Genomic DNA, 13,212 nt, shown 5'->3' with positions numbered 1-13,212 from the left:
TTTTACAATTTATAAAGCAAACAGAACGATAAATATCGGAGATGGAAAAATCTACGATTTGCATTCATCACCTATCCGTACATCTAAAGCTGTCTTTCCTTATTTCATTGTACTCATATTTGAGTACCTACAAAGGAAGCAGAATTCTGAATTCTTATCTAGATAAGCAGACAGCAGGTGATGAATGTATATTGTAGATTCTTCCATGTCCGCTATTTATCGGTCTGTTTGCTTTATAAATTGTAAAAAGCTCAGATAACCGATTGTTACCAAGAATTCTGCATTCCGACTTAAAAGAGAATTTTCTCTTTTGTTTAAATGGATGTCGCTAATACATCCAGCTGCAAATAATTGTCTTAGTAGATAGAATTATTTGGCTTAGTAGATAGCATAGGCTTGTAACGACGAAATTCACCCTGTAGGAATAATGGAAAATAGAATTTGACAAGATGTTGATAAGTCATATAAGGGGATGTTAACGTGTTACACAATTTGAAGAACATGTCCTCGGTTGCTCAGTAACGGAAGAGATACGGGGGTGGTTCTTAACGGGATGTTATTAATATGCTCTTATTAGCTTAGAAATAAAAAAAATAGAAACGTAAAAGAAAACTAAACAAAAACCTAGTCAATACAAAATACAGTAGAACCCCGTAAATCCGAACCCCGCGAATCCGAACTTTCGGCAAATCCAAACCAACGGAAAGTGAAAAAAATTTAAAATTTCAAGACAAAAACTTAAAAACATGTTTATTATACAGAGTAAAGGCAGAAAATTGGACAATGTAGGATTACTAGGACTTTGACATTTGAAATTTCTTAAAAATAAATATTATACTTTAATATATAGGTTTATAAAGTGTTTATAAAGGTTAAACACAAACTTACTTTTCTCTCGTACTTAGTCAACTTGAGTCCAAAAATATTGTCCACACTCTTGCGAGAACGTTTGGCTACTCAAAATCACAATGAAATCTTTGAACTACTATTTAAGGCTAACTTTCGGATAATCCGAACTTTTCGGAATCCGAACAGGCTGTTCCCCCAATTAGTTCGGATTTGCGGGGTTCTACTGTATATAAAATACTTATGACGTGACTTACTTTATCTATGTCTTCACTCAGCTAAATCTTTGTTGTACTTAAAAAAAGAGAAAGGGAAAAAACAATAATAAATAGAGGAAAGTAACCAAATATGGAATAGTGCCCTAATATGGAATTATTTGATTTCTCCGAAAATATAAGTTGGAAGCGCACTACAAGACCATCCTCTATTTCAGTCGCTCTCATTATTATCGTATTCACACCTCTGTGTCAGATGCGCGAACGATACGTGTCTGACAGGCGCGTTTTGTTTTATCGTTTCGCAGAAAATTTCAAAGGTAAATATATTCAACGAGTATTATAGGTTATTATGCATGAGTACACACTTGTTATGCTATTGCGTATATCAATAGTACCTTTATTTTGATATTTTATGACCTTCTGTAATTAAAACATTCCGACCTGAAAAAATGTTGATACTAGTTTGAACTAATGTACAAATCCAAATAAAGACAGTCGTTGGTGACTAATTATAGAATAGTAGATTAAGTATAAGTCGGCTCATCATGATTGTGCTGGTCTAGAGTTTCATACATGGATCTGTGGTGTCTGCATGTGAATTAAGCTACTTCTTTCATTTTTCACAATTTTCTTATTTAAATGTAGATGTTTATCGCTTTATCTGTTTTTCTCAGATGTTTATGCCTATTTTTGAAGGTAATCTTCTTTTGGCGCGATTGAGAGTAAAATTTCATAAATCTGCGCGCATGCGCATACAGACAGTATGGCGTTTAGTTGCTAATCTTTCAAGATAGGTATGTATGTATATTATGTATCAGCGCAAATAAGTCATTAAAAGAATATATTAGTGTTTTTAGTAAATTTATTATTTATTATAATTTTTGGATTTGTCTTTCTCTGTAGTAAGATAATAAAATATTATGTAGGTATAACATTTTTATCTGTCTATTTGTCACCGTGTTGTTAATTATATCCGAAACTTACGTGTCACTTAAAAGAAGCTCCGTGGTGTAGTTGGTAGAGCGGTGGGTCAGAGAACGGAAGGTCGCGGGTTCCAATCCTGGACGATTCATATTTTTTTTAATTTTTGGTTGTTTTAATAAACATTTTTTGAAAGTGGTAGATAAGATAGTTAGTTTAATATTTAAATGAAATACAAATAACCTGTTACGTATATTTACTTCGTTGAAATTATATAATAGAACAATAACTTCTTACCTCTCAAAGTACACACACATTCTTTTTTGTTATTGATAGTCTTGATACGTTGGTTTATGCCTATATTCCATATACAGAGTGAGTTTTATGTATGGAAACACTCAATTATCTCGAAACCGGCTTGCACGATTTTTATAGATTTTGGTAGGTAGGGGTTTTCTAATGCGTTCGATATTATAGTGCTAATTACATTGTTGTCAGCTCTTTTGTTTTTCTGCAAATCTAATGAACTTTCTTATTTCAAATAGAACACCCTATATATTTTTTGCGTTTTGGAGTCCTTAAGAAATGCTGATTATTTTTCATGTTATATTCCCTATACCTAAATGCCATAATTTCGGAGTTATTGCTACATTTAGTTTAAATTTTTTTTTTAATTTAAACAAATTAGAAAAATCAATTTTCTCGGCCCAGGTGGATATTATTTTAGGTTCTTTGGATCATTGGGAACAAAAAAGGTCTTTTGTAATTTTTCTCTAAAGTTAATCGTTTTTGAGTAATCAACAATTTAAAACTGAAAAAAATCGAATACTGACGATTTTTAAGGTTCTAAAACAAAAGTAAAAAATATAATTTTTGAAATTATAAAGTACCCAAATTCAAGCCCAACTCTTCTTCTGATAGCTTGCCATAAGATTTTTTGTTTCTTTTTATTCTAAAACATTGATTTTTAATTTTTAATGAAGTGCATATGAGAGGACGGGCGATCGGGCTGCATTAACATTTAAAATTACAATGTTTTAAAATTAAACAATCTTAAATTACTTACCGGTATCTGATAAAATAAGGCTTGCGGTCGAATTTGGGTACTTCGCAGTTTCAAAAATAAAATTGTTTATTTGTGTTCTTGAATCTTGAAAATCGTCATTATTCGATTTTTTTCAGTATTAAATTGTTTATAACTCTGAAACGATTAATTTTAGAGAAAAATTATAAAAGATCTTTTTTGTTCCCAATGATCCAATCAACCCAAAATAGTGTTTACCCGGGTAAAAAAAATTGATTTTTATAATTTGTTTAAATTCTTTTTTTAAATAAATGTAGCAATAACTCCGACATTATGGTATTTAGGTATAGGGAATATAACATGAAAAATTATCAGTATTTCTTAGGGACTTCAAAACACAAAAAATATACAGGGTATTCTATTTGAAATAAGAAAGTTCATTAGATTTCCAGAAAAACGGAAAATATGACAACAATGTAATTAGCACTATAATATCGGCCGCATTAGAAAACCCACACCTACCAAAATCTATAAAAATCGTGTAAGCCGTTTTTGAGATAATTGAGTGTTTCCATACATAAAACTCACTCTGTATTGGTACCTATTCCATATTTGGTTACTCATTTGGGATTTTGTTTTTTTTTGTTTGATTTTTTTTTGTTAATTGAGATATTTAATAGAAGGCTTTTAATTACTACATAAAAATGTATGACTGATGTGTCATTACATTAAATTGTTTTCATTTCTATAAAGGTATTATTTTATATCCCCAAAACAAAATGGTATTCCATAATTGGCGACTTTAATCTAATATTTTGCAATGAATCAAACATTTTTATTTGAAACAAAATAAAATAAAATTAAAAAGATCTGTGATCTCTTGCGATTTTACATAAAGAGATCATGTTTACCAAAAAGAAAATGAAAAGTTTACAAAAAAAATATCTTGTACTAGTCCTGTATCTTCTCTTGGTTGGTATTAAGCCCAAAGCACAGTTCACTTCACTAAATGTCACTTTACAAAGGAATAGATACATTAAAAGTACATCAATGAATGGTTGTTTCCATAGTTTATAGAAAAATTCAGTATTTATTTCTCAAAACAAATCGGCACTGCTCGAACAAAAATATTTAAGAAATCATTAATCCTTTAGTATATTAAATGGGATCAAAGAAAAATATAAAGCAACTGCTTTAACTATGATGTTAGAAACTACTAACACAAAAAAAACTTCTAACTATGTTCTGAAAAATTCCTGGATAAATTCTGACTGCATGTAAAAAAAATTATACCAATAGTGGTATGATAATATCGACATCCGCCTAACATGGCCGGATGTAGCGAAACATGCCAGAGTACGCGCTGTATGCCGGGCTGAGCTAAGCTACAAGCATTAGCCAGCTGGCCGAAGAAACTCGAATTCAACTACATCCTAATCTTCAACGCCTCAAACTAGACTTCTCTACAGCTCAAACGTAACTTCTCTACAGCTCAAACGTGACTGAATTTTTCGATCTCTCAAACTCAATCCTCAGAAACCAAACGACCCTTCCAAAATCATTCGATCTCTCCATCGATAATCCTCAACAACCAATTACAGACTTAAGGCACTCACTTGAATCAAAATATTAACCAATAGGAGAATGCAAAATACGCACTGGGTTAAACCTTCTGCGTAAACCAAAAATAGCTCATCCAATCACCAAGAGGATAAATAAAACCGATTTTAGTAGTTTCTATGACCTTCTTTCCACGAAAAATGCCAAATCAACGAAAAGAACACTTGGACCCGTTGGTAACACTTAGAACCACTTATCTCCATAAGATAAACATTTTCCAGTTTCACAGTCGCCAAAAACACATTAGTGAAAGATTTATAGCTAAAGATCACTTTGGCGGAACAACACACGTCGAGACCCCTCAGAAAAAAGAGATATAAATATCATGAGAATCGAGAACGAATTACGCAATACCATAGATTTGTGAGAACCGACAATTCTGGTTTTAACGAATTTAAAATACAGGGTATAGTAAAAACGTCAGTGATTCGAAAATACTAGTGACCTTCGCACCGTTACAGCGTAAGCAGGGTGATTTTGGGGGTTGTAACCCCCCGTTGGTTGTACATTGAGCTATATACGCTTAACACCATTACTATTCCACACTCCCAGAAACCATCCACTAGTTGTAACCCCCCTTAGCATCATCCTGGTTACACCGTTGGTAGACAACCAGATTTAGTCGCCTCAGGGTACACCACAGGCAGTCCTGATGACTCTAAAAAGAAGAAACATATGTCAACTGATGATGGTGGTCCCTGAATCGAATTAAATCTAAAGCTGTCTTTCCTTATTTCATTTTACTCATATTTGAGTACCAAGGGAGCAGAATTCTGTTGGATTTTTATCTAGATAAGCGGACAGGTGATAAATGCAAATTGTAGATTCTCCCATGTCCGCTATTTATCAGTCTGTTTTGATTTATAAATTGTAAAAAGCTCACATAATAGATTGTTATAGTTTGTTTAGCAGTAAATGGCTGACTTCAATTAGTGCGGTCGTAAATATTATTAAATTTATCTGACTTGACCCATTGTTAAGGGCTTGTTTATATGCAGGCGGTTTGCCAACGTCGACTGCGCGGTTTACCTGTTTTACTTGATTTCACCCTAATGCCGCCTTTGAAGTTTCACCCTAATACCAAGGAAAATAGGGGGAAAACAGGTTAATCGCGACGTTTACGTTGGCAAACCGCCCTATATGAACAAGGCCCAAGACCGGTCCGGAGCGATAAGCAAACTAGGTAGACATAGACAGAGTTGGTCTTTTGACAATTAATACTGACTAGATGGTACTCGTATAATAAAGCAAAGGATCCACAAAATTTACAATAATTACGACGACAAAAACAAAAAAACGGATGCAAAATATATTGCTTTGCCTTATATCACCGAAATTAATGTTTTCAAATGAGTTTTAAAATAAATTAAATCTATTTTAATTGCTAAGATTACAGAAAAACAAACATTCAAACATATTTAAATTTTACCTGAAACCGGACCTTTTATACTATTATCGGTTAACCCAGGATATTTATAGTTGGTACTATTTGAAGTCAACCATTTACTGCTAAACAACCTTTACCAAGAATTCTGCATTCCGACCTAAAACAAAATTTTTACTTTTCTCTTTTGTTTAACTAAACTTGATTGTTTTGATTTGTAGTGTCCTCAATAATTATATGGTATGGCAAACTGTACGAGTGTTCACGGTATGTCTTTCTAAAGCATTTAGAGATGCATACAAAGGCCTCAGGATAGCGTTAATGGGACAAGAAGGTGGTGAGCAGCCCCAGTGGAGGTATTGTATTCAGGATACCAACTCAGTATTAGGTAAGCAGCAACAAATCTAGGCAGAGATCAAAGTAGCAGAGTTCGAATTATATTTTGTACATATTTTAGGTTTTGCCATTGGAGCCATATTTGTAAGGGAGGTGTTCGATAATAGCTCAAAATCTCAAGCTGAAGATATGATCAATAATGTGAGGAATGCCTTTAAGACGAATTTCAAAAATTTGAAGTGGATGGATAATGAGACCAGACAAGTTGCTATTGATAAAGCAGATGCTATCTCTGATATGATAGGTTTGTAGATGATATTGCTTATTGTTTTCGGCTTCAACTTGCTCTATTTAATTCATATTTCAATTATTAATTTTCCGCCACATAAGGTTTTCACCATTCTACTCATAACTCTATCTTTGTCTTTGGCTTCTTCATTTTTCTGTAGTTTTTTCTTTGTTTCTTGTTTCTTCCAAATCTGTAATCTTGTTCTCTTCTGTTCTCTTCCTTTTATTCGTCGGTTTCTACCTCGTTTTCTATTTTATTTTTGTGCATTCATTGTATTTTATTTACCAATGTCTTTATTTACTTAACACTATTACTTTAATTTTATTGGGAATTATGTCAAGAGGCTGCTCAATATAAATTCAGTTGCGAACTTAAACTTATATTTACATAATTTCAAAATGTGTGCTTTTTATTTCTGTTAGAAAACCAACTCTGTGTTTTATTCGATACAGTTTGTAATTAGCACTATGGAAGAAGCCAAAAGCTAGTCGACCAATCGGAACTTGACTTCTTATCAGTGATAAAAACTTTATAACAATGCTTTTGTTCCTATGGGAGTAACAGTAAAGATGTTTTTAAAAACTAGGTTACAATAATAATGCAACGAACTTATATTTCCAGATTGCTAGTTATATTCACTATTTACTTCATCATCATAATCATTCTTCAATCTCTTGCATCCACTGTTGGATATAAATCTTCATATTCTTCCATTGTTCTCTTTCCTATGCCTTCTATGTCCAATTTCCCACTGTTTTTCTCAAGTCATCCATCCATCTTTTTGGTGGTGTACCTCGGAGTCTTTTGTCTTCTCTAGGGCTCCATTTTATGAGTCTCTTGGTCCACCTATCATCATTTAAACGTGTTACATGTCCAGCCCATCTCTATTTGGGTTGTGCAATTTTTTATAACATCTGTCACTTTAGTCCTCTCGCTCACTCCTCAATAGTCATCCTATTTGGTACCATATCTCTTCTTGTTATTCCCAACATTGCTCTTTCCATTATTCTTTGGGTTATTCTCAATTTATTTGCAGAATGTTTAGTCAAACTTATGGTTTCGGAACCATATGTTATTTGGTTTTTTGATAGCAGTTGCCGCTAGGGCATCCCTGCCATTTCGTTCGTTGCGATCCGTGACTGCACGCCGGGGTTTGTCCTAGTTGGGTCAGAGATAGCAGCATATGTGCCTCCTAATGAGAGACTAATAAGTTTCGAAACCGATAGAGGTGCTTGCTGTACTCTCTGATTGAACTGGAATGATGATGCGGCTGTAGTTTCGTGTTGCAACGAAATTGAAAATGGTTATTCATTTTTTATTTACTTAACTTACTTTATTGACACGTTAAAATAATTTGGCTCCTCGTAATTCCCCAGATTTTTTGCAGTTTATTACGGATATAATTTGAATCTACCTTACTGTCTCTTTATCAGGACCAGACTTCAAAAATAGCCATTCAAAAATAATAAATAGTTTTTCTTTCCTGGATTTTCCAATTAATTTTGTAATAAATAGTTTAAAATATACTTTAAACTGTTGTCTTCTTCTTCTTCTTTTTCGTCTAGCCATTCACGTCCACATCTGAACATAAGCCTCTTCAAGTCTTCCTTTCTATTGTTTTTTGTTGTACGCTACTTAGTAGGCAATTTTTCCCGGCAGTTCGTTTCAGATCATCTGTCCATCTCATAGGAGGTCTGCCTCTGGGTCTTTTGTGTTCGTATGGTCTCCAGGTTAGAATTGTTCTGTGCCATTTGTTAAGATCGCTCCTAGCTACATGTCCAGCTTATTCCCATTTCAATTTTAGTGATTTTTGAACCACATCGGTGACTTTGGTTTTCTGTCTTATCCATGTGTTTGTTTTCCTGTCCTTAAGTGACATGCCAAGCATTGCTCTTTCCATCGCGTGTTGAGTGACTCTGAGTATGTTCATATTATTTTTTTTGATTGTCCATGTTTGTGCCCCATATGTTAATATCGGAATAATGCATGCATCAAAAACTTTAGATCTAAGATGTAGTTGAATTTGCTGATTACTGAGTATATAGTTCAGTTTGCCGAATGCTGCCCATGCTAACTTTCTTCTTCTTTTATTTCTTCCGTTTGAATTTCCCTATTTAGTATTATTTTTTGTCCTAAGTATATATATTCTTCAACTTTTTCTATAACTTTGTTGTTTATTATTGTCATCGTTTCTTCGGAGTGCATGACTTTTATTTTGTTTAAATTCATTTTCAGTCCTATTTTAGAAGATTCTGTGTGTAGTTCTGAAAGCATGGTTTGCAGTTCTTGTAGGTCAGTAGCTATCAGGATTATGTCATCCGCAAATCGTAGATTACTGAGGTAGTGGCCATTGATGTTTATTCCCTTATATTTCCAATTGAGATTTTTAAAAACGTCCTCCAAAACTAAGATGAACAGTTTGGGTGATAGAGTGTCTGACTGTTTGACTCCCCTGTTTAATGGTACAGGGTTCGTTTATTCATTTTCATTTAGGTAGTATGTAGCTGTAGCTTGGTTCATAGTTTCTTTTATTAAGTTAATATATCTGCTGTCTATTCTACAATTTTGCATTGCGTTTATTACGGCCGTGTGTTCTATAGTATCGAAAGCTTTTTCGTAGTCTACAAATGCTATAAAAACTGGAAACTTGTATTCGTTACATTTTTCTATCAATATTTTTGTGGTTAACAGGTAATCGGAAGTTGAATAGCCTTTTCTAAAACCTGCCTGTTCATATGGTTCGTATTCATCTAATTTTCTTGTTAGTCGGGTAGTTATGACTTTGGTGAGTATTTTAAATAGGTGTGACAGTAGACTGATGGGCCTGTAGTTTTCCAACTTTCGATTATCACCTTTCTTGTGTAATTAGATTACTTTAGAGTTGTTCCAGCTCTTAGGGACTTTGCCCTGGTGTAAACAACTGTCTATAGGCTTAGCTACAATTGAAATGAGTTCCTTACATCCTTCTAATATCATATCTGTGGCAGGGGCGGCCCGTCGGGGTAGGCAAGGTAGGCGCCGCCTACCCTCTTCAAATGTAGTACAATAATATAAATTATTAATATAAATTACTTATTTTAAAATTGTAATTTATAAATTTTGACACAATATCTACAATAAAATAGCAAAAATTATCCAAATTATTTTTAAAAATATCCAAAAAATTTTCTCCGTAGTTATAATTATTGTACGCTCCTTGTCGTATCAGTAGTACTGTATAGATTCTATATTCTCCTTGGTCAGGCACTCGGGAACGTAGCCTGAAATAGAACGACGCCAACACCGAATTGACGTGCGATCTCTCTCTGTTTACGCGAGCAGGCCTGCTGCAGGTCTGCTCGTAGCGACCGTATTCTACGATTTTGAACGGGCGGATAGGTACAGAGTCTTATAGCCGGACCTACAAAATTTTATCAGTTGCTTCTCTTGTGTCTTGTGAAACTGTTTTAAAATAATTGTTTTTTGATTTTGGCTGTTATTAGTAGGTTAAGTATTGAATAAAACTAGGAAGGACAATTTAAATTTGTTTATGAAAACTGAATAATGTGTTATTAGATTATATAGATAATTAAAAATTTAAAGCGAGGTTAATTGTTAACTTATCAATTTATTCGAATAGTAAATTATTATTTGATACATAAATAAAATAAGTAATATTTGACGTTGTTGAAACGTAGGTGTGTTAGTTTTATTGGTGGAAAAACTTTAGTCATCGAATATGAATATTTTAAACGATGTAATATGCAGTTTGATCGAGACGCCTTTTTCAAGGCGCCAAAATCAAGAAAGATTAGTAATTATTTCAATGGGCCGGCCTTTACAAAATTTAACAATTTTATCCACAGATAAGACAAAAGACAATCAACCATTTTCGAGATCGTTTAAAACAATATGGTATGAAAATCATAAATGGCTAAGCGGAAGTTATTTTAAAAATTCACTTTTCTGTTGGCCTCAAATTTGAAGCAAAATGTTTGGGTGAGTCAGGGATATTCAGATTTGAACAATTTATCAGCTAGTGTAAAAAAACATGAATCGTCGAAAGAACATTTAAACAATTGCTTAGATTTAAAACGGTTAGAAAAAAATAAACAAACTACTGACAGTGCTTTCGCTGGACATATTTCTATATCTAATAAGATATATAATGAAGAAGTTGAAAAAGATTGAAGAAGTTGAAGAAATTGATGTTACAATTCTTTTAGCAAAACAAGAACTTACATTTCGCGGTCGTGATGAGAGCCATAATTCTTCAAACATGGGTAATTTTAAAGAAATTTTTAATTTAGTAGTTAAACGCGATCAGGAAATCCAGGATCATGTTAAAAAATAGAAGGGGTGTTCACGGGTTTGTCAAAAATAATACAAAATGATTTAATAGATTGTCTTGCCGATTACGTAAAAAATGAAATTTCAACAGAAATTAATGAAAGTCAATTTTTTTCTACACTAGCTGACGATACTACTGATATAACCGAAAAATCACAGTGTACTTTAACAATCCGTTTTGTTAACAAAGTTGGTCAGGTAACAGAAAGATTTTTAGGGTTTTTTGATGTTAGCGATAATAGATCTGCAGACGCTCTATATAGTTTAATTTCAAACGTGCTTGAGCCATATGATTACAAAAATAAATTAATTGCTCAATTTTACGATGGTGCAAGTGTAATGGCTGGCTCTTTAAACGGATTACAATCAAAAATTAAAGTAGATGCTCCAAAAGCAATTTTTACACATTGTTGCGCTCATAGATTACATTTAGTATTGCAAGACGGCTCAAAATGTATTACAAACTGTAGGATATTTTTTGTCGCCTACCCGAAGTATATGTGTAGCCTACCCGCATACTGAGGTCACGAGCCGCCACTGATCTGTGGTAATCATATCTTCTCCTGCAGCTTTATTTCTCTTCATGTTGTGTACATGTGATTTAGTAATTTTTTTTTGAAAAATATGTTTTTCTCTGTAGCTTTTACTTTTAAAATGTTAATAGTTCTTTGGTCGTTAATTTTTTAGGTTATCCTGAATTCGTAAAAGATACAACTTTGCTGGACGAAAGATTTGAAAAGCTAACAATAAGGAACAACACCTATTTTGAAAATAATATACAGATTAGTTTTTTCAACTTAAAGAAAAATTTGGAGAAAATTAACGAACCTGTCAACAAAACTACTTGGAGTAAGTAATATTGTTACGTATTATTAGAAAAATACTAATAATAGATGTAGGCGATTCATTTAGAGGTACATGGTGCATGAATTGTGCCACCTAACGTTGCGTTTTTGTTCAGCATTGTTTGACATTTCATCATGGAAAGTTTTGGCAAAGGAATATTTTTATCAATTTTTACAATTTTTAGGCATGCCCCCATCTACTGTAAACGCATACTACACCCCCACCAAAAACCAAATGGTCTTTCCAGCCGGAATTCTACAGAGTCCGTTTTACGATTCTTCTTTTCCTCCAAGTTTGAACTACGGAGGTATGGGAGTGGTCATGGGACATGAGCTAACTCACGGTTTCGATGACCAAGGCAGGGAGTTCGATAAATTTGGTAACCTCAATCATTGGTGGAAAAATAAGACCATTGAAAAGTTTAAACAAAGGACAAAATGCGTGGTAGATCAATATAGTAAGTATTCTCTTTTTAAATGTTGAATGTGTTGAATGTGTGAGTCCATTTCAATTTAGGGTACAAAAATAAATAAAGGATATACAGTAAAACCTGTGTTAACGGCCACCTGTCAAAACCGGCTACCTGAACTAGCCGGCCAGTTTCAAAGTTTCCCAAATCAAAATGTGTGGAATACAAAACCTGGTATTAGCGGCCACCTTTTTATATCGGCCAATAGTTCTGTCATTTTTTTGTGACCGTTATTGACAGGTTTTACTGTACTACAATGTGGTATGCATCTTCAGGTCTCCGGGTACTCCAATGTTAGGGTACTGTCGCATGTCGGGTACAAAAATAGAAATTATTCCAATATACATTGCGTTCGCGGGTACCCTGGACAATTTGTCGCCGACAATTGTTAACCTCACCTAATATAAATTACACCGTTATACTCCTGCCAAAAAAAACGGGACACCTTAAAAATGGGCGATTTTTGATGTCTCGAATCTCCTAAACCTGTTGTCCAATTTTAGTGATTTTTTTAGTATGTTATAGCCTTACTCCTTAAGAATCTCGATGTAGTAATATTGTTGCTAAACATGTAAATGTCAGTATATACCGGGTGTAACAATAATACTGTGTTTTTTCCTCAAAGTTCGGAACACCCTGTGGAATATTTTAGCATTTAAAAAATAATGAAATTAAAACCCAATTGGAGCCTTAGCCTTTCTTAACATTCTGCTTTGTGACTCATTCACTTAGGTTGGATAATGAAAAAGTTAGGTACTTTGACAACTATGATAGCCACGTTCTTCATCAATACAGGGTGTTTCTAAATAAGCGCGCCAAGCTTTAAGGGGTAATTCTGCATGAAAAAATAATGACCGTTTGATTTATGAACATATGTCTGCAAATGCTTTGTTTCCGAGATACGGGATGTTGAATTTTTTCTTACACACT

General features: G+C 33.5%; 1 protein-coding gene across 7 annotated transcripts in view; it reads left to right on the top strand.

Moving 5' to 3' along the window:
* LOC114327060 (endothelin-converting enzyme homolog) overlaps window positions 1–13,212 on the top strand; it is a 167,437-nt gene that overhangs the window by 136,671 nt on the left and 17,554 nt on the right. For all 7 annotated transcript variants that reach the window (XM_028275587.2, XM_050648818.1, XM_028275573.2 and 4 more), the window contains exons 8-11: window positions 6,235–6,401; window positions 6,471–6,653; window positions 11,655–11,816; window positions 11,998–12,270. In XM_028275587.2, coding sequence (XP_028131388.1) covers window positions 6,235–6,401; window positions 6,471–6,653; window positions 11,655–11,816; window positions 11,998–12,270 — 785 coding nt within the window. The remainder of the gene's footprint in view (window positions 1–6,234; window positions 6,402–6,470; window positions 6,654–11,654; window positions 11,817–11,997; window positions 12,271–13,212) is intronic.

The sequence above is a fragment of the Diabrotica virgifera genome, chromosome 4 (genome assembly GCF_917563875.1).
Source record: "Diabrotica virgifera virgifera chromosome 4, PGI_DIABVI_V3a".
Lineage (NCBI taxonomy): Eukaryota > Metazoa > Arthropoda > Insecta > Coleoptera > Chrysomelidae > Diabrotica > Diabrotica virgifera.
Note: the sequence above shows the minus strand (reverse complement) of the source record. Positions and strands in the feature narration are given on the sequence as shown.